General features: G+C 42.6%; 1 protein-coding gene across 4 annotated transcripts in view; it reads left to right on the forward strand.

Annotated features, from left to right (window-relative positions):
• Nucleotides 1-26,405, forward strand: part of CSNK1A1 (casein kinase 1 alpha 1) — a 1,314,414-nt gene that overhangs the window by 822,953 nt on the left and 465,056 nt on the right. For all 4 annotated transcript variants that reach the window (XM_044067738.1, XM_044067739.1, XM_044067736.1 and 1 more), the window contains one exon: nt 17,697-17,836. In XM_044067738.1, the coding sequence (XP_043923673.1) occupies nt 17,697-17,836 (140 nt within the window). The remainder of the gene's footprint in view (nt 1-17,696; nt 17,837-26,405) is intronic.

The raw sequence follows: 26,405 nt of genomic DNA on the forward strand, positions 1-26,405 counted from the left end.
AAAAATTCAATGGTCACTCTGCAATCTATTCTCCCCTTCTGGGAGAAAATCACTGGATGTGCTCGATAGATCTCAAGGACGCGTACTACCACATCCTGATGGACAGGCGCCAGGAGGTTTCTCCGCTTCGGCTGGGAGCCAGTCACTACCAGTTCGGGTCCTTCCCTTTGGTCTCACCACAGCCCCAGGGTGTTCACCAAAGTATTAGCAGTGGTAGCGGCCCACCTGAGGCTTCAGGGGTGCAGGTCTTTCCCTACCTGGACGACTGGCTTCTTACCGCCCAACAAGGCATCTACTTCTATTGGCTGAGACTCCTTTCTCCATCTTGCTCCCTTTCTGGGCATCACAATAAATACAAAAAGTCCAACCTGGCCCACACAGCTCTTAGATTTTATAGGGGCCAGGCTAGACACAAGGAGTTTACGAGCCTTCCTCACTGCGGACAGAGTTCTAAATTTGCAGCTCCAGGTGCGGGCCATTCTCCATTCAAGTTCTGTTCCAGCGGAGTTGGTCCTGAGGGCTCTAGGGTCCATGGCATCGGCTATAGCACTTCTTCCTCTTGCCAGGCTCAATATGCGCATTCTACAGTGGACGCCTTAGTACAGTGGTCATACCTTGCTCTCCCATGCATCATCCCATAGCGATCAGCAAGGCTTGCAAGCGGTCCCTCTTGTGGTGGCTCCACTCCCGGATCTCCACAAAGGCCGCCCATTTTGTGCTTCTCCCCTCTCGCCACGGTGACCACGGACGCCTCCCGCCTCGGGTGGGGGCACTTTGGGCCGGACCGTCCAAGGCACGTGGAACGATTCAGAGACCTTACTGCATATCAATGTTCTAGAGATGAGAGCAGTGCTCTTAGCGTTGCTAGCACTTCAGGACTTTCTTCCCTTGGGAACAATTGCGATTCAATCGGACAGCATGTCTGTTGTCTGGTACATCAACAAGCAAGGGGGAACAAGGTCTTACCCTCTTTGTCGAGAGGCCATGAGAGTTTGGGAATGGGCAATCTCCACCAATCGCTTTCTAATAGCAACGTACATTCCGGGTCGGTCCAACATCCTAGCGGACAAGCTCAGTCGCACCATTCTGACCCCTTACGAGTGGTCTCTCAATTGTCAAGTAGCGGAACGCATATTCGCACGGTGGGGAACCCCTTCATGCGATCTTTTTGCTTCTCCCTCAAACACCAAGTGCGACAGTTTTTTCGCTCTAATACCTCCTCCCGGAGGTACCCCAAGAGACGCTCTGGTGCATGCTTGGCCACCCGGTCTTCTGTATGCCTATCCACCCTTGCCTCTGATGCTGCAAGTTCTTCAGAAAGCCTCTCGGTGGGTTGCAGAATGATTCTCATTGCTCCATTCTGGCCTCGACAGATCTGGTTCCCCTTCCTAAGGTCTCACTCGGTGAATCCTCCTTGGATTCTAGATCCCATCCCGGATCTGATATCCCATCCATCCTGCATTCCTCCTCGCAACCTGGACAACCTGAAGCTGAGCGCTTGGCTGCTCCAGCTGCACTCGTGATAAGGACACCCGGTATTTCTGCGCCTGTAAAGGCTATTTTGCTGGCGGCTCATAAACCATCCACTAGAAAGGTTTACCAAGCAAATGGAAACGCTCTTTGTGGGCGGAGCGGCAAGGCCTGAATCCCTTCACGGTTCCTCTCCCTTTAGTGCTTGACTTTCTAACCACTCTCTTTAACGATGGTGCCAGCAGTTCCACAGTCAAAGTTCAACTGGCGGCAATTTCTCACTATCACATTGGCCATGACTCTAATCCTCTTATGTCAGCCAAATTGTGTAAAATATTTCTTAAAGGTACTTTTCTTCTCAGGCCCCTATAAAACAAGCAGTTCCTCCTTGGGACCTTTCTTTGGTCCTACAGGCCTTGACCGCTCCTCCTTTCGAGCCAGCGGCTACGGTGGATCTCAAATTCTTGTCCTACAAGACAGCCTTTTTGGTAGCCATTACATCAGCCAAGAGAGTTTCTGAACTTCAAGCTTTATCAGCTAAACCTCCTTACTTGGTATTTCATCCGGACCGTGTCTCCCTCAGGACCAACCCGTCCTTTCTTCCTAAAATCGCTTCTGAAGCAAACATCAATCAATCCATTAACCTCCCTGTTTTCTTCCTAAATATGAAAACAAAGGTGAATATAAGCTACATTCACTAGATGTTCACAGGCAACTTAGATTTTATCTGAACAGGACAGCTGGTCATAGGCAATCCGACCAGCTGTTTATTTCCTTTGCAAAATTCAATTTGGGCAAGCCAATCTCTAAAGTTTCTCTGTCCCGCTGGATTTCACAGTGCATTTTATTGGCTTATCAAGCTTCAGGAAGGCCGCACCGGAGGGTGTTCATGCCCATTCAACCCGGTCAGTATCTACCTCGGCAGCCTTCAAGGCTAGGATTCCTCTAGATGATATTTGTGCAGCAGCCACGTGGGCTTCATCTCATACGCTTATTTCCCACTATAAGTTGGATCTTGCATCTAGGGGTAGAGCATCCTTTGGCTCAGCGGTGCTCGGAATATCCTTCCATGATGGCCGCCCAAGATTCAGGTAGCTGGGGACGCTGCTCCACAGGTTGCAGACAAATGAATATCCTACTTCAGATTTAGAAGTTATGTACTCACCATAACGTTCCATCTGAGTAGGTGTATTCATTTGTCTGCAACCATCCCGCCCTCCTATCCCCCTGGCCTTTCAGTTTCCTGCATATTCTTTGTTACCCTTTTCAGGGTATTGTTGCTTTGGCAAACTCGATCTGAGGTCATGAGGGTAGAGCAGGGCATTATGGGTGAGGGGAGGAGCTGAGAGCTTGGATCCATAGCTGGAAAACCATGCCGGTTCGGATCCGATATCGGATCCATAACCCACAGGTTGCAGACAAATGAATACACCTACTCAGATGGAACGTTATGGTGAGTACATAACTTCTAATTTTACTCTCGTCTCTTCCTGGTCCCCAAAAAAGATAATGGCCCCTGGAGGACCCAGCATAGATCAGTCCTTTCTGCATCTTCAGGTATCCTCCTTCAAAATGCTTTCTCCCCACCTTGCTGCCTTTCATTCCAGCCAAGGCCTTCATGGTCACCCTAGACCTAAAGGAAGCCTATCTGCACATACCCATCGGGTGTTCCCACAGACAATTCCTGTATTTCTCTGGCCCTTCCTATCATTTCCAATTTACTGCCTTGCCCTTTGATTTATCCATGACCCCCGTGGTCTTTACAAAGTGCCTAGCCCCAGCCATTGCCTTCTGCAGAACTCAAGGGATTCAAATTTACCCTTATCTGGATGATATCCTGATTCTGGCAGAGTCCAGGGATGCAGAATGAGTCTCTGAGCCGAAGTGTCTGCATCGAAACCGTAGGAACAAGGTCAGCTTTGATTTTGTCTGATATGTCCCTTCCCGTGGGAGCCTTGGCCATGGACAGTTCGGATCCTGATCCACCCCAGAGGCACAGATCCGAGGGTGGTTGAGGCCTGCTTTCATTAGAAGCTTTGGCCGGAGAAGACTGGTTGAAGAATTTTCAGGTACGTCATTTTTCGAGGTGTTGGAAAGGGCTTTTTCTCTCTCCATAGAGAACCGCCTTCTCATGTTTCTGTTCTACCCCTTTTTCTCTAATTGGTTCCAAGCTCTTGAGTTGATCAGGCCTGTTCCACAGGGACAACCAGTTCAGTTCTAGATACGACAACACAAGTAGCATCATATTTCCACTATCAGAAGCTAGGATCATCTTCTCCTTGCCCATCCATCTCCCCGGCATGGTTAATACTTCATGTTCCAAAAAGTCTGCAACCAGTTTCAGTGGAAGAACTCTGCCTCTCTTTCGACAGCTCACCTGAACTCCCCAAGGAAGAGGTGCACTGTGAGAAAATGTGCAAAACGAGACGCATTGACTCCCCCATGTAGTCTGTTAGAGGATACCAGTTTTGATGGAGAAGCGTCCCCCAGGTCACCACTAGATGACATCTCCTTTGGAGATATTTTAGAAATCCTAAAACAAAAAGGTGGTTCGTCTTCCCAAACCCCCCTCGTCAGAAGAGTAGGTGTTTTTGGAGTCTTTTGGTTCTGGCCTATCTGCATCTTGGGTGGATGAACTTGTTGAATTGGTTTCTCACCGGCTTGGAAGGAACCAGATACTGTCGAACCCATTCCCAGAAGGCGCAACAAATTTTTAGCCCTGCCAGCACATAAACCCCACTCCCAAGGAGTCTCAGTCGATGATATGTTTGTGGCATCAGTAGCCACCAAAACAGAGATAGCAGAACAGAGCTCTACTGTCGGTCCACCAAACAAGGAGTCTAGAGCATTGGACAGATTTGGAAAGTGAGTCTTTGCCTCAGCAACCTTTACCCTGAGGTCACTAAACTACTGGGTACACTTTACTAGGCTTCAGGGAGATTTGAAGAAAGAGCTTTCAAATACTCGAGTCCATGTCTGCTGAGTATTTCAAAAGAATATCCTCATAACTGGCTACTCTTATCCATATCAAACGAATTGAGGGTAATCTCTCTCACAGCTGAAGATACCTCATGAGCAGCTGGTTCAGGCATTGCTGTAGGGAGACATGCCTGGATGCGGCTATGTGATTTTGCAGAATCTGTAAGATGTCCTTTATTAATGCCCAGTTCGATAGCTATTCCCTGTTTAGGCCATCAATAAAAGATGTGCTTACCCACAGTGAGGAAGGTAGAAAGACTGTGTCTGCAGTGGAAATCAAATTTTCCACACCTCAACAAACCTTTTCTAGAAATCGGAGAGGCAGTAATATGTGGTTCCGAAAATCTCTGGGACCTTTCCAAGAGTTGTGTGGGGATAATTTCTCCAGAGGTAGAATAAGAAATTTTGTAGACGTCGCCCTAGAGGCAGAGGAGTTTTGCAGAACCAGGGATTCAGAGATTGCTTTTCACACAGGCCCTTTCAGCGCTCCTGAAGTGCTGCCCAACTATCCAACTCTGGAAGCAGTCTGTGCTCGATTGCTTTTGCACCGAGATGCCTGGGCAAGTATAACACAAGACACTTGGGTGCTAAGAGTAATATCCAGGAGTTATTACATATTATTTTACTATTTTTCTTTCTTCCATCTCAGAAAAAGAAGAAACTTCAAAACGTTCATCCCAGTCAAAGGAAGGCAGCAGCAAAAGAAGTCCAAAAGCAGCACAAGAAATCCAAAAGTTGCTAGACAAGAGTAGTCAAAAAGGACTCGCCAGACCAAATAGGATTCATAAATTATTCAGTTCTTTTTAGTACAAAGAAAATGGGACCTCAGACCTATTTTGGATCAGTATTTAAAGAAAGCAAAGTTCCATATGGTCACTCTTCAGTCCATCCTACCCTTTCTTCACAAGGACAATTGGATGTGCTTTATAGTTCATAATGCATATAGATAGGAGCTCCAGAAGGCATTTGCTGTTTGGGTGGGAGCCAGTCCCTACCATTTCAGAGCCCTGCCCTTTGGACTCTCCACAGCCCCAGGGTGTTTATCAAATGCATGGCAGTAGTGGCAGCTCATTTGAGACAAGGATTCCAGGTGTTTCCTTATCTAGACAACTGTCTCCTTATCGCCCTCTCCAAGCATCTACTTCTACATAACAGGGATTACTTGCTCCAGATTTGCAAATCATTGGTTATAATAAGTCAATGCCGAGTCAAAACAGACACAGGTCCCAGAGCCTGTAGTTCTTCAGTTCTAGATATGACAACAGAAGTAGTATTTCTCCCTCCTCATATTTCAACTGTCAGAAGCCAGGATTATATTCTCCTTAGCCATCTGTCTCCCCCTGCAAGGTTAGTACTTCAAGTGCTAAGTTCTGTGGCAGCAGCCATCCTTTGGCACATTTCTTTATGCGGGTTCTCCAATGGACTCTAGCTGTACAGCGGTCCATTCTATATCACCCTCTATGCTTTCCAGTCAAGCTCACCCCAGTTTGCAAACAACACATCCACTGTTTGATACAGTCGGGCAGTATTCATCTAAGCAGACCTTTTATTCTACCAGCCCCGATGGCCACAGTGACCATGGACGCTTCTCAACTGGGGTAGGGGGAGGCATTTCTTGTGAAGAACAGACCAAGGCATGTAGTCCTCCCAAGACACCAAGTTGCATACCAGTATCCTAGAGATGAGAGCAGTCCTATTAGCGTTGCAGGCATTTCAAGATGCTGTCCCCTTGGGGACTTGTGCGTTTCAGTCCTACAACATGTCTGTAGTCTGGTACATCAACAAACAAGGAAGAACTCTATCTTATCCCCTTTGCAGAGAGGCCATGAGAGTATGGGAATGGCCCATCTCATCAGTGTGTTCTAATTGTGAAGCATATTCCAGAGAAAAACAGCGTGTTAGTGGACAAACTGAGCAAATCCATTCTGATGCCTCATGAGTGTTCTATGTCAGTTTGTGGCAGAGATGGTCTTCCAGCATTGGGACCATCCTTGCTGCCATCTATTTGCCACTCCCCTCAACAACAAATGCAGTAGGTACTTTGCTCTTATTCCCCCTTTGGGGGGGGGGGGGGTTGTCAAGAGACACTATAGCGCACATTTAATTCTAAGGTCTCCTTTATGCTTATCCTCCTCTTCCCTTGATACCGAAATGTTTTACAGAAAGCAAGTTGGCCGAAGAGCTCAATAATCCTCATTGCCACTTTCTGGCTTTGACAAGTATGGTTCTCCTCCTTACGGTCTCACCTTCTTTGCTCTCCATAGATACTGGAGGCAAGTCCGGATCTTCTCTCTCACCCATCAAGGATCCAGCATCCCAACATACAGGCCCTCAAACTAACCACGTGGTTTCGCTACTTCCAGTAATAGTTTTGACAGCCCAGGCTCACTTCCCCTGTATGTGACATTGTTTTGGCTTCTCAAAATAAATGAATAAATAAAAAAATCTTCCAGAAAAGTATACAAAAGCAAATGGAAAAGATTTTCTCTTTGGGCTTTGAATAAGGAAATTGACCACTTTTCTGCTCCATTTTCTGTGATTGTGATTCTCCAGTTTTTGACTTCCCTTTTTTGAAGGAGGAACTAGTTTCTTTACAATTAAACTTCAGCTGGAAGCAATTTCCAGTTTTCACACTGAGAACAAGACATTTTTCCATGGCTTTGTCTAAATTATGCAAAGGCTTCTTTAAAGGTATTTTTCTTGTAAGATGCCTGATAAAGGATCCCTCGCCACCTTGGGATCTGACAGTTGTATTACAAGGTTTAAAGCAGAGCCCTTTTGAACCTTCAGCAAAATCTGATTTGAAATTCCTAGCCATTATTTATGCAGAGAGAATATCTGACCTCCAGGCTCTTTCTTCAAACTGCTTGCATAGTTTTTCGTAAGTATAAGGTTTCCCTACAGACATGAACCTTTCTTTTTACCTAAAGTGGCTTCTGAAAATGTTTAACCAATCCATTCACTTGCCGGTTTTCTTTCCAGATTTTTCAAATCAAGGAGAGTACATGCTACATCTCCTTGATGTGCACAGACAACTGCATTTTTATCTTCACAGGGTGAAACAAATTAGAAAATCAGATCAACTCTTATTTCCTTTTCACCAAAAAGGCTGGGTTGTCCAGTCTCTAAAATCACTATAGCCAAATGGATTACAGACTGTATTTCTTGGATTTATTCGCAAGGCATGACCTTATCTAAACCTCCCAAGGCACATATATCTAGATCACTGACTACATCTGCCTGTTGGTCAAGAACATCTGTTGATGATAATTTGTGCTTCAGCTACATGTTCCAATGCTCATACCTTTGTTACTCATTACAAATGGGATATTATTTCTAGGAACAGAGATGCCTTGGTTTGGCGGTACTCTGAAGTATCCTTCCATAAGGATCACCCAAGATCAATATAGCTCGGGATTCTGTCCCATATGTTGAGGAAGAATGAAAAGGATGACATCACATTTAGAAGAAATGTACTTACCATAACTGGGTATCTGTGTTGTTCATTTTCGTTCTTCCTCAACTTCCCTCCCATTTACCCCCCCCCCCCCAATCCTTTTTTCTGGACAGACCTGTTGGACTATATTAGGAACCTACAGTTCCAGGTTTGAGCCCCACATTTTCTATCAAGCTGCATCTGTCTCAGTGTTAAACTATGTGGATATTTGGGTCGATATTAGAACACCGAACATTCAAAATTTCGAGTGTTCTAATATCGAACCCTATGAATCAAAAATTTACAACATCGAACATTCAGAACAGCGAATTTTTTCCTAGCGAAAAAATTTGCTGTTCCAAAACACACACACACAACATAAGCACACCAAACAAACAGCAATCCACACACATACACCTAAACTCTTACACCTAATCCTACACTAAACTATACATACACCACTAACTATCCACTTACTTTAACCCAAAGCCTAACCCTAAGGTCCGTCACTATCGCACAGTCACCTCACCCGTGCCCTAACCCTAACTCACCTACCCCACTCTAACCCTCACGTCCACACAATTGCACACTTACCTGACCTGCACCCTAACCCTAACTCGCCTAACCCGCCCTAACCCTCACATCCACACAATCACCTGAACCCGACCCGTAACTTTCCACCACAGCACTGAAAATACCAAAGCAACAGAAACAGCCAACCGAATTCTTTCCCTAGGAAAAAATTTTGGTTTCTGTTTCTTCGATATTTTCAGCGTTCGCTGAAAATGGGTCGATATTAGAACACTCGAAATTTTTGGCAACAAACCTGATCTGAGTTAATTGCAGTGGAGTAGGGTGTTATGGGTACAGGGATGAGCTCGAGAACTGGATTCGAAGTCTGGAATATGTGGCCAAGTTGGAACCGAACCCGCACGTTGAGGAAGAATGAAAATGGACAGCACAGATGCCTAGTTATGATAAGTACATAACTTTTATTCAGCTGATCGTTCTTGACATAGATCACTGTGCATCTTGAGTACCCTGCTTGTGTTTTCAGTTTGTCAGGTTGGCCAGAAATTAGTCTGCACCATCCAGTTATGCCTTAAAATCTCACTACAGCCTGCACACACCCCAAACCTATCTCTCTAAACTTTTTGTAAAAGAGTAGGAAAAATCTCAAAGATCAGATAGGTCCTAAAAATGTTCCAAGGGTACTGATTTCATTTCTCATGACCAGGGTTTTCTGTCATCCTTCTAGTAAGTAGAAAATAGACTCTTAATCCAACCTGTCCTACAAGGCATTCAGTGGTTGGTACAACCCAAGCATTTACTCAAGACTTTGTTCAAGAAAAGACAGTATGCAGAAGATAACATTTTATTTACCATGGATAAACAAGTAAAAGTTCAAAAAAATTAACCTCACAAACCTTCTGTTCTCGTACCTTTATTGTTTCACAGGATCTGAAAGATACCTACATCCACATACCTATAGTCATGAAAGACCGAGGCAGTACCTCAGATTCAAAGCAGGGGAAGGGTTCATTCTTTCTTTCCTTGCCCTTTGGTTTACCTACTGCCCCCATGGTGGTCGCAAAGTGCCTGGCTCTAGTAATTGCCATCTGCAGAACCAAAGGCATTCAGTTCTGTTTGTCCTAGATGAGAGACAGAAAGCCATACTGTTTTGCCTGCATCCAAAAATTAAAGCTGTCAGAATCTGCCAAAATTCCACTTAATATCCATAAGGGAACATGGACACAGAGAAACTGAATACATTTTTCCCTTTAGAGAAAGTTGCGTTTTTCCTCAACTTTTTCAGTTCTGCAGCACATTAAAAAGTGCAAGGGACTTCCTTGAAACACTGGGATACATTGCCACCTCTGCTGCAGGATGGCCATGGAGGCATGGTGTCTGACATAGGAGTCTGGCATTCTGAGAATCTTCTATCCTTTGCAGGATAACGTTCTGGCAGACCACTTGAGCATAAAAGAAGTAGATCCTCACAAATGCTTGCAGAACGTTAATGTATTTCTGAATTTCGCCCTCTACTTGGTTGTCCCAGAAATAAATCATATTGCCTTTACAGAAAATGGACCAGTCTAAAGAGTTTTCACCAAGATACCAACTGTGGGCCCTGAGCAGCAGATGCTTTCCCTTTTAAGTAGGACAGGCATTTTAATATACAACTTTCTTCCAATACCCACTCAGGGTAATAACATAGAGGAGTGGCTAAAGTGCTCCTTTCAGCTCCTTTTTGTTGAAGCAGCATTGGATGTTCTTCATGAGTCACTATTGCAGTCATAACTTACAGGGGTCTCTGCTACTGGATGAGTCCTACATCTGACTTGACTTTCAGAGCTGAGAACCCTTCCCTACCATGGCTGGGCTGACGTAGCCCTCCTTGGACATCTCCACATGCTTATGTAGGTGACATCTGACAGTGCCATCTTTCTTGCAGCACAAGTACTCACATCCAGTGCATTGCAGTTAAGCATCATTGCAAGTCTGTGATTGAAGTGCATCAAGAAATAAGTACCCCTTTGGGGACCAGGCTGTCTATTTTTTTTTTCTGTGTGTAGTGCACCTTTTGTTGGTTTTGATATGTAGCAGACCTCCATATACGAGGTGTGATGCATGTCCACCCCAGAAAGTTACATGTGCTTGTAAGCATCTAATTTCTGACATACCTCCACATCCAGTATGTCATCTGCCTCAGTGCAGAGCAGTGTGATAATTTGGAAGATGTTTTGCTTGAAGGTCTTTAAGGGAAGATAGGGAACTCTCAGTGCATGCCCGTCAGTCATACCTCTCAACTGTCCAGATTTTTGCCTTGTATATTTTTTGTGTGCGCCTCATAAAATTTATAGTTTACTGGCAAATCACTGAGTATTGACATCGCTAAATAATGATACTCATTTGAGTTTCAGACTTTATATCATTCAGAAAATAAAACACAAAACCTGTTGTACTAGCAACTTTCTAAGTTTATAAGCGCAGTATTTCAAATCTGTCCCTATTTTTTCACCTTTGTCCCACCATTATTTTAGGCTTTGTCCAGATTTCTTGCACTAAGAGGTTGAGAGGTATGCTGGCCATCCAGACTCAAGGTTTTATTCAAGTCTTCTGCTATGTCTGTGGACTCATTGCAGCAGGACTGCACAGACTATCAACGAACTTACAATATGTCCATAAGGAGAAAGAAAGGGCGACACTGGAACTTGAGTCCAGTGGAGACCTACAAGTCCAAAGACACCAACTTCTTCAAGGCACACTATCTGCCTCTGGTCTTGATGTCACCTGTTGAAAGTCTGTCTTGCTTGAGCATCCTAGCATGCCCCACTGGACTAAAGACAATGCAAGTGAGAGACTTAACTGCTCTGATTCTGAAAAGTAACTGGATTATAGGTTACAGCTTTCCAGTCCTTTGAAATTTGTAAGTGAAGACTGTTGACATCTGTTTCTTCACCAGAGGACATGTCATTTGGGAACACCCTCCCCTTTTTGAGGGAATACTTCAAATGTCAGTCCTGGAGGTCTTGGACTCCCAGATGAGATTCATGGACCTTTTTGAGTTAGTCCCCAAGGAAATAAGTGTCTCTGCAGTCCAGGAAGTAATTTTGGATGTTTTCCAAACAGTTCTGACTGATTTCCGTACCTGCTCCCAGGAGGTATTGACAGAAGGAGCCACGGATGTTTTTCTGTAGGAAGCCTGCGGCATATATAAACAAGGTTTCATGAAACTGCCAAGGTTAGTAGACTAGCTGCAGGGCGAATTACTCGTACCCTTGAGAGGGAAAGCAGATGGCAAGACAGATTTAGGGAAACATTTTGTGGACGTCAGCAACCCTAGCCTAGCAACCTGAATATTTAAACCCACATTTTGAAGTATTGGGAGCATGTTTAGCAACCTCAAGATAAATGAGGCGAGTCCAAGATGAAGCCCTGAAGGTAATTGTCTTTGACTAATCCTGTAATGCAATATAGTTTGGAAAACGTGCCATAAAATGTGGCTGTGATGACCCCTTCAGATAAGAGGTGCTGTGTTGGCTGAGAGGCAGGAGGGTAAAGGGAAAACTATGAAGTTGGTCATTCTCTTGATTCCCCTCCTGTTCCCAAATACTGACAAAATAGCAAGGGCCTGCTGGTGGCAGGAAAAGGGGCAATGAACTATTAATTAAGCCACACAGAAAGGGAAATGGCAGCAGAAAGAGGAAGCTCTGGAGGCCCTCAGGTCTCAGTCTGCAGTATGGACCAGATGTGGGAATACTAGCTTCTTTCCATGCTCATTCTGGCCTGTCAAACCCTGTCGCCTTCCTCAAGATAGGGATCAAAATGGCCTCCATTTACCAAAATAGGTCAAACGTAATGTCAGCACTGTTGATGCATAAAATTTTCTGCAGAGGTTGCACACTTCATTTCGTATCCAAGCAAAAAGCAGAAAGACCACTGTGTACCAAGAGACCAGAAACCATCTAGTCCCACTCTTTTCAGCAGAGCTGTTACTGCAAGAGAATATGCAACACATTTCTTTTGACCAGGAGGGCAAAGGGTTTTCATACTGGTAGTTCTTCAAGAAGGAGGGAGGGTGGCCTAATGGTTAAGGTTTTTGCCTTACAAACACAAGGTGCAGGGTTTGAGTCTCACAAAGGATAATTGGCTAGGCTTAAAATGGCTCGCAAGAGCAGTTAGCTTAGTACTAACTTATGAACCTATGAACCTAAGAAAGGATCAGTCACAGAGAACCATTTTGGTGGTGCTGAAGCTAAATTTGTAAAGGTTCCAGAATTCAGGATGACTCCACAGTCTGTCTTATCCCGGGTTCTCAGGGCCTACTGTTGATTTGAGATCTCTGGGATTCCTGCCTTGACATCCCTATTTTCAGTGGACACCGTCAAAATGTGAGGGTTTGTATCAAAGGTGACCGTATTACCAGTTTAAATGCTTGCCCTTAGCTTTGGCTGCACGTTAAGTTTTGCAAAATGTTTGTCTCTGGTGATGGCTTATTCCAGGATCAAGGGAATCCACTTTTACCCTTACCTGTACAACTGCCTGATTCATGCACATTTTCCAGGAGAAGCTAGGGAGAGCACTGGAGTACACTGTAGACTGCCTTAACATACTGGATTTCTTCTTGGGCTGAGAAGGTGACAGCCTTGTGCAACCTCTTGAACACTTAATTCCCTCACAGTTTCCAAATATTTTCATTATCTACCCCAGCAAAAGAGTAATAATTGGTGACAGAGTTTAAGTATTCTTGGCCATATTGGCATTCACCATACCCTTGGTTCAGTTGCAGCCTGACACAAGGAAATTTAGATAGTATTTAAAGAACATGTGTCTCCCCTTCAGTTTCAACCTCCATCTTAACAGTCCAGATTTTTGCCTCATATTTTTAGTCTGCTCAAGGTTTGTGATTTTCTAGTAAATCATTGAAGATCAAAGCCACTAAATGACAGACAATTGAAATTTAGACTTTATACTCTTCAGAAAATGCATGCTAGTGTAAAACCTATTTTTCCATTACCTTTATATAAGTTTACAAGAGCAATATTTAAACATTCTCCCTATTTTTGATCCTTTGTTCCATAATTTTTGACTTTGTCCAGAGTTCTTGCACTAAGAGGTTGAGATGTATGATTCTGTAAAAATAGGGGAAGGGGGGGTGTAGCAAGTCGATCACTTCTCTTTTTAATGACTGGGACCTCAGGAATGGCATGGCATGCACATGCCAAAGACCTCAAAGTGCAGGGTGCAGGAGATAACAGGCAATTAAAACTGCATGTAAGCATAACAGGAGTGATGGGATTGGCAGGGTCACAGACCCTTTAGGACTGCCTGAGGATCTACACCCTATATGTCATAACAAATGGCACGGGATTATTTCAACATTCCTATCTGTGAAGCAACCCTTGAAGGGCATGCTGCACCTGAGGCCTCTCAGAAGTCGTGGCACCAGCCCGATACCTTCATCTTGTGTTAGTAAAACTGAGCTTAGCAGGTGTTCCGTAATTTTCAAAATAAGGCAGAAAAAATCCTGCACTTCAAAGATGTGCATAGACTAATTAAACTTTATCAGGATGGAAATAGGCTTTGCAAAAATCAGATAAGTTAGTAGCCATTACAGAAACCAGGCCAGGATTGCCATGGACAAAACTGTCAAAGCAGCTTACATATTTTAACTTTGGCTGTAAAACCCATGGCGAGGCTCTGTATATAAAGGAAAGACAATTTAGAAAGGGGCGATGCAACTACTCCAGCTTTCTTTGAACTGGTTTGTACCCAAGACATCATAGAAGCAACCACCTGGCCCTTGGTTCATACTTTCTTGAGAGCTAACCACTCCCCTTGACTAGAAAAAGATTGGTAATTTCCCTGTGTCTGCATCACTTAACCACAAAGAACATAATATAGTTGTCATCAGGTTAGCATAATTGTAGTTGTTCAAGTCGAGTTAATATTGCAGTCCTGTTTCCCTCTCGTCTTTCCTGCTATAGCAGTGGGACCACAAGAAGACAGGGTGGTCACCCATACACTCCTTGCCCTTTGGCTCTTGTGCTTTCTTTGCTTTTTCCTGTTTTCTGAGGTGAGGTTGTATTGTCAGTCACACACTTCTTGGGTGAGCAGTAGCAGTATACTGTGATATAAGCTTAATTTGGCAAGCAGATCCTGTGATATGCATGACTGTGTCATGATTGCAAATAAGAAAGAGTCAAAGATGGTGCAGGTGGAATACTGCCTATATTCCAGGTGATTGGAGATGTTTTAGGCATGGCAGCACCTGCCCGGCCATGGGATGAGTGGCACTTGACTCTGAAAAGTCAAATAAAAAACAGACTTGTTCTGCCACGGAGATTTCTATAAGTTATGACTGCAGCAAAACCCAGTAGCTTCCACAGTTAAGTTGCCTACCCAGCTGTGCTTTGTCACCCTTCTGTGTTCTTTTTGAAGCTGTGGGAGTATTCTGTGGCTGGATTTCTGCTAAAGCAGTGATTTCTTGCACAGCTGTACTACACTCTTTGTAGTAATTCATTCCAGCAGTACGAGTAGGGTCACTGATGCAATAGTTGCTCCTTTTTACCTTCCCAATTTTGCAGTATAGTCCTGTTTTAACCCTGAACTCCAAGGTCACTTCTGAAGATACAGAAGGAACTAAATCCAGTAACATGAATGGGCCTCCTCATTAACCTCTACCTTCATTTATCCTTGGCAGCTAAGAGCAGGGTACTGCTAGTTGTACTCTACGTAGTGTTTTTACAATGGAATGTTCTTATGCTCCACAAGGCATAGCCTTCAGTTTCGTTTGGAAAAAAAAAATCAGAAGATGATGTGGGTTGAAAGTCACTTATTCAAGAAATTCTTACTTGTAGAGGAGTTGTAATGTGTCCATAGTTTTGTAAATCTCTTGGCGATGTTGAACTGTAGCAGTCCTCTACTTGAACGTGCACTTTTGAGTCTCGCGTAGTTGAGTGCTCAAATATAAGGATTTACTGTTACAGTACAGGTTCCTTCCCAGTCCTCTATCTCTTAGGAACCTAGAGTGTCTTTTGGGGGAGGGGGGTCTTCTCTACTTGTACCTGTTTTTTCCTTTTCTGAAAGCATGAGAAGGGCTTTCCTTGTCACCAAGCTGAACAGCGGCACTTGCTGGTGATTAACTTCTTAGACGAAAAAGAATTAAAGATGGTGTAGGCTGCCCCCCCCCCAACCGATTGTCTTCATGCTTTCTATGGTGCAAAGAGAAATACGTATGCCTGCTGCTGATACCCAGTCATTCACCTACACTAGTGATTCTTACACTCAAACGATTGCTATGATGATTGATCTACTGTAGCTGTTTCCCTCACGCAGTTAACATGAAGCAGAAACTTTTCCAGCTGTGATGCAATGCATTTTTTAAAAGCTTATGGTAAGAAAAGTATCTTGAGTACTTCTTTCTTTACAAATAAATTGATATAGTTTCACATCTAGATTTTCCAAAATACTGTGTAAACCTTTTACCAGCTTTTGTATTGTTCCGGTTTATTCTCCAAGTTCCGTTTTTGTTCTGTATAAAAATTCTTAGACCTTTTTAAATCTCGGTAGTTCTCTTAATATTGCAACAGCTCAAAGGATACTGCTTAATTTACCCGTAATAGGAGTAGGTTTACAAAGCTGGAAGAGCGGTTAGACAGAATTCTTCCCTATTTGTATAAATGCTTTTTGCCCCCATACTTGCCAGCTATCATGTCTTCTCCTACTTTGAACTAGACACTGTTCATTCCCAAGGAGTTTGTTTCCCAGAAGTGTATGGGGGAGAGCTATCCATCGCAGCTGTTTTTCAGGCAGCTATGAAGGTTCTTTGAGCCCTAACCAGCATCCCTGCTATGAGTACATTTTTATGCTAGTGTGTAACCTCAACAGTGGTTGGAGGGAAGAGCTATTCATGTGACCCTAGCATCCCACAATGCTTTCCTCATGCAGATGCTTATCAGGATGTAGGATGTTACTAAGCAAAGTCTTGGTGAGCTGAACTGTGGTCCCCCTGGACATGCATTTGTATTGCCACCCATCCCCCAAGTGTAGGGGGGAGTGCGTTGCCAGTTTCACACTGTTCTACCCCCAGAAGGGACGTGGTCATCTTCCATGCCAGTGCTGTCAAGAATCCTAGTCACTAGTCAAACTCGCGTCACAGTTTCAGCTTCTGGATCTGGTTTAAAATTCTTTACTAGTTTTAAATGGAAATGAAACCACACCCTTGCTTCTGTTACATTTTTTTTACTTCATTTGAATCTGATTGAAATAATAAACTCTTAAAGATGAAACTGATGTGCATTATATTTGTAGCGGCAGGCCAAGGCTGACTTTTTTTTTTAAAGGCATTTCTGTTATTGACTGTAGTTTTGCTGGGGAAGACTCCAACTGTGTAGTTACAAATCCCACTTTTTTCTGTGTCTTTTTCCCCTATGTGTTTGCTTTCTGTAAGGTCTTCCTTCCCCAAGATATCAAGTTAATGTGTTCTTCAATGCAAGATCTCTACCTGCACCTAAGTAACAGCCAACCAGAGGAGGCCAGCATCCAGAAAGTGGTGGAGTAGCTTGTACTCCTACCATTGACTTGACCATTCATTGGCTGACAAAGTAGGGAGCCAGACTCTGAGCACTGTAGCTGGACTCTTGGTGTCCCTAGATCAGGTAACTGCTCAAAGCTGCTCCCTCCTCTGCAGTCTTCATCATTGAAGATGTTTGCTATGAGGGCATTTTTGTTTAACCTTAACTGCACCTGGTGTGGCTGACCTGCACACCACAACGTGGAGAGTAGCACGTTCCCATTTTACGTGCTTTCTCCCACATACATTCTCTGTAAAGGCTGCTTTCATTAGATTGACACTGCCAAGCCCATGACTCCATCATAGCCAAGCTACTGCTGTGCATGTTTCTGCTCACAAGGAATAGTTGATTGAGTGGAAACCATCTTATCCTTCTAGAGTGAATGAAGTGGACTAAGTTGCTCACTTCCACCACACGTCCCTTTCAGCACCAAAGCTCGAGTTGAACATTAGTCACAGAGCCAAGCAAATCTTAACTAATGAGAAGGTTTGTGTGAAAATTTGTTCACAACATTTGTGTATTGCAATTACTGGCAGGGCAGGGCAGTGCAGGTAAAATTACACTGTTTTGTTAATTATTTGTTAGCATTTCAGTGCTGATTCATCAGTGATAGCTGTGGAAATGCTAACTGACTTAAATTAGTTAGTTTTATTAAGACTTGGTCATGTTTTGCATTCTGCATTGTAACCAGTGATCCAACGTGTTAAAATATGTTCATTTTTTTCCCCTAGTTATTTCTTATAGACTTTGGTTTGGCCAAAAAATACAGAGACAACAGAACACGACAGCACATACCTTACAGAGAAGACAAAAACCTGACTGGCACAGCACGTTATGCTAGCATCAATGCACATTTAGGCATTGAACAGAGGTAAGTAAGGCCAAGTTGGTTTAAAACATTATAGCCTTGTCATGATTGTGCCAGATTTATAAATTTTGACTTGATTTTGCTCATTAAAATAAAATTCCAAGAATCTGTTTTGTGTGTGTGTGTGTGGGGGGGGGGCTTGCATTTCTTACATTTCTTGTATTTATTTGCAAAACTAGTTGGTAAGTCTTACTATAAGAACAGTTATGTCAGTGTTCATATTTTTCTAGATGACAGAACCCTACAGAGTCATCAGATAACTTGGGACACCCATATATGCTCATTTGCTGTGACTGTCATTTTTGTAATAAGCAAGGCAGACTAACATGTCTTTGACAGTACTTTCATCTAGATTATATCCCACTGATAATGTAGCTCAAGTTACAGCCTGAAACCTGACTGTGATGATGAACACAGTTTTTAAGCTACATTTCATTTTCATTTGAATGTCACTTATGTGAAGACAAGATACAAGGACTTTTTGGTCCAGATGATTGGGGCAATAGGGGGTTAGAAAGAGAAGTCATTCTAAATTTATGTCTGTTGAATAGCTTAATGATGGCCAACACATGGATCCCCAAGAGACAGAGATCACACGCAAGAGTGCTTAGTATGCAACTCTTCCCCCTAGTAAGAAAATGGTGTTGGGGGCGAGGTCTAATTGGTGATCGCAAAGAAGGAGATTCTACTTAGAAGTAGTACAAAGTGCACTAAGGAAAATGAAGTCAGCAAAAGCAGTAAGCGCAGATGAAGACTTGTCAGATTGTGATCAAGATGTTGGATGTGTTGGGGGAGAAAATGGCTCCTGAGTGTACTCACTGAAGTATGGAGAGAGAGCGAGGGAGAGAGAGAGATATCCCATATGACTGGAGAGTAAGCATTCTAGTGCCAGTGTGGAAGAAGAAATGGAATATTCATAACTGCAGGCAGTACTGAAGAATCAAGATTCTTGCCTCATTACATGAAAGTACTGAAGAAGCTTGATAAGTAAGTGTTCTGAGTAGCAGAAAATAAGGTTGGGGATGAGAAGTTCAGAATCAGATCGGGAGTACAGTGTAATTGACCAAGTGTTCACAATGAAACCAGTAGTGGAGAGGTTGCAGATGAGGAAGAGTCCAACTGGGCATGCCTGGACTTGGGAACGGTATATGGTAAGGTTCCCAAGAAAGCCGACTCTGGCAGTCCTGCACCGGTTCATAATACCAAAAATATTGATAGACTAGAGAGTTCACCTCTAAGACCACTGCTGTTCATGCTGGTGATGAACTGGATCAGCAAAAAGGTCAGAGGTACCAGATCAACAAAGCTGCTGTATGCAACCTGTGGCACAAGAAGAATATGAACACTTAACTTTAATAAATGATAGGGAACTAGAATGCAAAGCATACGACTTGGAAGTGAAATAGAGTAAACAAGGCAGTGGTTGTGGCAGCAAATGGATAAGTGTGGAATTGAAACTGAAAACACAAGGTAGATGTATCTGAGAGCTGTAGTTGAGGAGAAGGGATGCCTCTGGGAGGTCAAAGCTGGAATTGGGGGTGCTGCCGTCATTATAAAGTGTTGAGCAGTATGTGACAAAAATGCCAGAGAAGCTGAAAAGTGTACAAAGCAGTGATGCAACCAGTGCTTCTGTATGACACACAATCCTGGGCTTTGGGAGGCAAAGCAGCTGAGGAAGTTTGAGAAGGTGGAAATAAGGTTCTGTGTGTAGGTAGTAAGATGCACACTGTGGGACAGAAAGAAACTAGGACATCAACCAGCCCATGGCATAAAGGGATAATGCCCTGTTACCCTGGTGACCAAAGTTTGACTGCTTTCAAGGAGGATGGGCATGCTCATCCTTGAAGTGGACTACATCAAGTATTCCTCTGCTAGATTTCTGGCAGAGTCTGGAACTCGTGAGATGATGCTGGGTTGAGTAGACATGAGAACAGAGTAGTTGTGGCTGCTTCTCTGGGCGTAGAGGTGTGGGACACTGATTCTGAATTCCTAATTGCTTCTCTGCCTGACAACTCATCTGATTGTCGTGGGTGTGTTGAAATATAAAGCCAAATAAAAATACCTCTGGTCTCACTGTGACTGTCCTTTTTAACCTCATCTTGCTCCATCTGCCCATGAGATCTCTAACCCAGTTTGGCATGTGCATGGAGTAGTACTCCATGCACAGGTGGTCTCCTGAATCAGGAACCTTTCTGCTGTGGGTCACTGTGGGGAATGGGACTTAATGAGGGGTCAAGGCTTTAGGAGCTGGGGGGACTGAAGGCAGCATCCTTAATGGGGGGGGGGCATAGAGAAGGCCCAATTGCAGAGAAGGTTATGGAGCACTGATTAGTGATTCACTTGCATGCAGGAAAGCAGAAGACGGTTACCCACTATGTTTGGAGAGACTAGAGTGTCCAGTTGTGGAATGAACTGATTGCGTAGAAGACCTATGCCAGTCAGTGAGTCTTGACTGTCAGAGTAATATAGTTCCTCTGAACTGAGGAAAGTGGCGACAGGTTATGCAGCACTTTTACCTCTTGCAGAAATCTGGAAAGATTGGATGATACAATTTATACATTTTCACTTGTCTTACCAGATTAACAGACTGCACTTTTGAAAGGCAGATTGAAGTATAAAGCAGTCCCATTTGTGGTTAAGTCCAGTTTACAAAAAAAAATGTATAATTGTCTTGGTTTTTGAACAGGTATCCGTCAGTAAAGACTGAAGCGTCTACCTCTTATAGCAGTTAGAATAGAAAATGAAACCGTTTTCTGAATTATAAACTGCTGTAGCTTATTTATATGCGTAGATATCAAGCCAAACAAGTACAATAATGTTAGGGCGATCCACAGGGAGGATGCTTCCAGCTACATGGCCGACTACACATTCATGTTCTGTGCTAAATTATCACCTTTTTCCTGACGCCCTTTAGCAACATGAGGCCACCAGAAGGTAGTATCCACAGAGTCAAAATTTTAAAAATCTAAGCAGTTCATCAGTTGTAAAGGTGCAGAAATGAAATGGTCGTTAAAGAATGGTCTGTCACCACATCAGACAACCGAGTGTAAAAATGTCACATGAACGCACACTCCGTGAATGCATGTGTTGTCTGTACCCTTGTTAAGGAAATCAGCTGCTGCAATATTTCAGTCTGATAACTGGGTTATCTCAGAGGCTGATTGACTCATTTACACTTGTGTAAGCATGTTTTTTGTATATCAGTGTATAAATTGCAGAGTATGCAGATAAGCATAAGACTTTCTTTCGGGTATATTTATTTTTATTTATTTTTGGTTCACAGTGTTAGTCCCACAAGACTAGTGGTCTCTCTTCAGGGAGACCGAGGTGACTACTAGGGAAATTTGGCCAGGGCATCAGGGAACTTTTCCGTAGTCTTTTGCATACGGGGACGCTGTTGGTAGTGACACTTCTTGCTTCTGGTCTGTGGGCAAAGGCAGCTCGGAGAAGCAGGGAGCTGCATGGAAAGCTATGGTGTGAGAAACTATGTTGCTCAGTGTAGAGAAAAGGATGGTGGATTAAAGGTGAAGGTAGTCATGCCTTCACAAGAGAGTTTACAGTCGGAAGATTTGCTAAGTAATACTGAGAAGCAGAAGGAGGAAAGAGATGTTCATAGGTTGGTACTAGGCTATCGGCCTACAAGCCTAGCCATAACAATTCCCTAGCTATTTCTTCCCACAATATTTACTTCCCTGGACCACTGTCTAGCGGGGTGACTAACGTAATTCTCAGGGTGAATTTCCTATCTCCCATCCAATCATCAAGGTTCCTTTTGAAGAGGCCCGCTGCTTGACATGTGTGGGCAGTCTGTTCCAGAGTCTGGGAGTCCCTGGGTCAGGAACCCATCCCTCCAGCATGTTTTGTTCATTGTGATGAATAGTTTAGATCCCTGGAACGTGTGGCTCTGAGGGATTGGGATTTCTTTAAGTGTAGCATGTCCAACAGCTCTGTGTTTGACATGGCCTTGTATGTTAAGCCAAGATTGCCTCTGAGTAGACGATATGCGACAGAGTATAGCTGGAGTTTTTTTAGACGGTCAGCACAGGACATCTGCTTTAGGCCTGTGATTCTTTTAGTGAGGTATTTCTGCGGCCTTTCCAGTTGTTGCAGATGTCTGAGAGGGTACATACCAAACGGGGAGTTGTATTCTATAATGGGTCTAATGAGGGATGAGTACAGTGGGGCAATGACATCCTTTTTTCTGAATGAAAAGCCCTTAGTGATGAGGTGCGCCACATAGAGGGATTTCTTGACTGTTGTGGCGATGTGGTTATCGATCAATGTCCCCCTTGGCTCACACCTGTACAGCAAGTACAGAGTCCCTATGTGTTAAGCCAAGCAACATTCTCCAAGGAGTCTTCAACTACCCCTCCATTAACTTGGAGGCTTGTACAACTTCAAACATAAATGTCCAGAAGTTTCTGGACTTCAACACAATTTCTACACCATCTAGTACGCACCTTAAAGAGCAATAAAATCCTGCACTTGGTCCTTACCAGTACAGGGCAGCTTTGGTTCTGACCAACTGTCACTTCCTCAGTATCCACATCAAACACATCCACAAATCCACATCCACAGTAAAACACATCTGACACAGATATCCTTCAGAAGGGTCTCACAGAAACGGATAACTGGTGCCAGAGCCATGGCCTAAAGTTAAATGCCAAAAAATGCATAGTCATACCCTTCGGGAAAAACAAGGTTACCCCTAGCTACCAAATAGGTGGCAATCCACTGAGCACAGAAGAAGTTATCAGGGACCTGGGGACCCAGGTTGATAGTAGTCTGTCATTCGACACCCATGTAGCTAAAGTAGTTAGGAAGACCTTCTACATTGCCCACCTTATCATGAAGGGATTCTCATCTAGATCAAGGGAGGTCATAGTCTCCCTATACTCATCACTCATCAGACCAATGATTGAGTACAATGCCCCATTCGAATGTATCTGACCCGACACTTGCAGCAGCTGGAGAGGCCACAAAAGTTCCTCACCAAAAGGATAAAGGGTCTCAAACATCTGTCCTATGCTGCCCGACTGAAAGAACTCCAGCTCTATTCAGTCGCCACCGCTTGCTCAGAGGTGACCTTTGCCTAACATACAAGGCCATGTCAAACCCAGATTTGATGAATATGCTGCACCTCAAAAATCTAGATCCGTCAGAGCCACAAGGGCGGAGACTTAAACCTCGACACGGCTATTAATAGGACGTGCTGGAGGGATAGATTCATCACCCAAAGACTCCCTATGCTGTGGAATAAAATCCCGGTATATGTGAGGCAGAGCACCTCGCTGGCCTTGTTCAAGAGAAATCTTGACCAATGGATGGGAGATCGCAGATATACCCCAGGGATTACCTCAGTGTCACTGCTCGACAGAGGCACAGAAAAATAATGGGTATAGTTCCCCATACTAAAGGGGTGGCGTAAGCCACAAAACTATGGGCTAGGCTTGTAAATGCTAGTATGAACCTATGAACCTATCCAAATCAGAGCATAAAATAGTCACATTCACCTTAAAACTGAAGCCACAGTCATTATTCAGTACCTCAGTATTCAGAGATTTTGCAAAGGCTAATTTGCTAAAACCGAGTGATGGCTTGACTACACAAAATCCCATTCTATCATGATGACCCCACTGCTTATATAGAATCCTTTACTGCCAAATTCTACACATATGTCAACAGTTGCATAGATGTGCCTGTCCCCCTCTGAAGTAAATACAATACCAAATTTACAAAGAAACTTCTATGGTGGAACCAAAATATAAACGGGCTTTATAAAAAAAAGAAGAAGAAAAAACTCAGTGCCCGCAAAAATAAATTTAATCCTCTAGTTGCTAAAAACACTCTAGCTAAATTTAACAGGAAACTACAGACCACGACCAAATCAGCCAAAGTCAGATATGTTAGAAATCTCCGAAACTATGCCTAACACTGAGATCGCATGTGATGGTGGTTATGCAGTAGGAATCACAAGTTGAAGGGATTCGAGCCTCCACAGGTTACTGAAAGGCTGTTTCAGCTAAAGTTGTTCCAGCTTCGCAATAAGCAGCATTGCCACATTTATTAATCCCTAATCCTCAATAGAATAACTCCCCTTGCTAATCCTCGAGCAAATGCGGATCTAACTTGCCCACCTCCAACAGTACTTGAGGTTTAACCTGCAACTATGGGCAGTCAATTTCCCAACATTTCTTGAACCACCCTGATTGACATGGGCATCCTGAGGCAATGGAGTAATTAGTTCATGTATACTGACAACCAGTTTGCTTCTATGGTAAACACAGTATGTGAGAGATGTAACTGTACTATGAAACTGGAATCAGTCCTGTTATGTAATAAACAAGGCATTGAACAGGTTGTCAGCACACACGTCTCTTGTCTCACACAAGATAGTCACAACGCATAATCCCAACCGAAAAAGACAAACTGTTAAACAGAGAACCAGCCTAACGCGAAGTCTTCAAGTTCCGCAAATCTTTATTCACATAAACTTCTTAAAGTGTGTTAGTAAGCATACACTTTTCGTTGCACCCAAATCACGTCAACTTCCTCAGAAGAACAGCGAGCAATACATTGCTAGCTGCTTATATACACATTGTAATAACACAATTAATCACTTAAACAATTAATTCACATTTAACCTTGTAAAACATTTAAAAACATATCGAGTAAGTGCTAGCACTGAAGGTTCCTACCTATCCCTTATAGGCTAGCATTCCCATACAGTTAACAGCGTTAACCTCAAAATAACTTTATTCTTGACTACTCTGTATTTAATTTAAAATACAGTACACGCTGTTAAAATCTAATGAAACACAGTAAAACATACATTTGCGAATGCTGGAAAAGACCATCAAACAAAACTATATAAAATATGGTAGTAGTATAATAAAATAAAACACTGTACTACCAATTTAAAAACATATTCTGTAACTGCAAGCGCTAGGGAGTCACAAATAGTCCCTCATAGACTTACGCTTACATACAAATAACAGCGTTTACCTCAAAGCAAAAATATGTATGTTATTTACTGCTTAATATTAAATTTAAATTACAGTAAACGCTGTTAAAACTCACTAGTATATAATAAGCTACAATGAAGCATTAATTACAATTAGTGGAAGAGGCAACCCAAAACGCAAGCTCTGCAAAACGTAATAATAACCATGAATGAACTACCTTAAAGCCATTTGAAACATCCAGTATCTGAAATGTACTTCATCAAAAATAGTGCAAATAAAGTACTTTTGACCAAATTGATACGAGTCATTGTTTTTGAGACATTCACTTGTATCCTCTTACATAAATTGTACTGTTAACTAAATATTATGAACAATATATATTAATTAATCATACCATAAATGTTATGTAAATAAAATAAAATAATAAATAAATATGCACTATATGACATATAGTGCATATTTATTTATTATTTTATTTACATAACATTTATGGTATGATTAATTTTAAACAAGAATTTAACAAAGAACAAAAAGTAATCAATTATATTGGAGATATATTATGTATAAATATCATTTTAATTGATTAAATATATATTCATAATATTTAGTTAACAGTACAATTTATGCAAGAGGATACAAGTGAATGTCTCAAAAACAATGACTCGTATCAATTTGGTCAAAAGTACTTTATTTGCACTATTTTTGATGAAGTACATTTCAGATACTGGATGTTTCAAATGGCTTAAATAAGGTAGTTCATTCATGGTTATTATTACATTTTGCAGAGCTTGCGTTTTGGGTTGCCTCTTCCACTAATTGTAATTAATGCTTCGTTGTAGCTTATTATATACTAGTGAGTTTTAACAGCATTTACTGTAATTTAAATTTAATATTAGGCAGTAAATAACATACATATTTTTGCTTTGAGGTAAACGCTGTTATTTGTATGTAAGCGTAAGTCTATGAGGGACTATTTGTGACTCCCTAGCGCTTGCAGTTACAGAATATGTTTTTAAATTGGTAGTACAGTGTTTTATTTTATTATACTACTACCATATTTTATATAGTTTTGTTTGATGGTCTTTTCCAGCATTCGCAAATGTATGTTTTACTGTGTTTCATTAGATTTTAACAGCGTGTACTGTATTTTAAATTAAATACAGAGTAGTCAAGAATAAAGTTATTTTGAGGTTAACGCTGTTAACTGTATGGGAATGCTAGCCTATAAGGAATAGGTAGGAACCTTCAGTGCTAGCACTTACTCGATATGTTTTTAAATGTTTTACAAGGTTAAATGTGAATTAATTGTTTAAGTGATTAATTGTGTTATTACAATGTGTATATAAGCAGCTAGCAATGTATTGCTCGCTGTTCTTCTGAGGAAGTTGACGTGATTTGGGTGCAACGAAAAGTGTATGCTTACTAACACACTTTAAGAAGTTTATGTGAATAAAGATTTGCGGAACTTGAAGACTTCGCGTTAGGCTGGTTCTCTGTTTAACAACACATAATCCCACATACGTGGAGGTACTCACTAAGAGCCTAACAAAAAAACAGAGGTCTCCCAACTGCAAATAACTCGCACATACTAGAGCACGATCAAAATC

This window comes from Protopterus annectens, chromosome 3.part1 (assembly GCF_019279795.1).
Source record: "Protopterus annectens isolate FY-2018-M chromosome 3.part1, PAN1.0, whole genome shotgun sequence".
NCBI classification, from domain to species: domain Eukaryota; kingdom Metazoa; phylum Chordata; order Ceratodontiformes; family Protopteridae; genus Protopterus; species Protopterus annectens.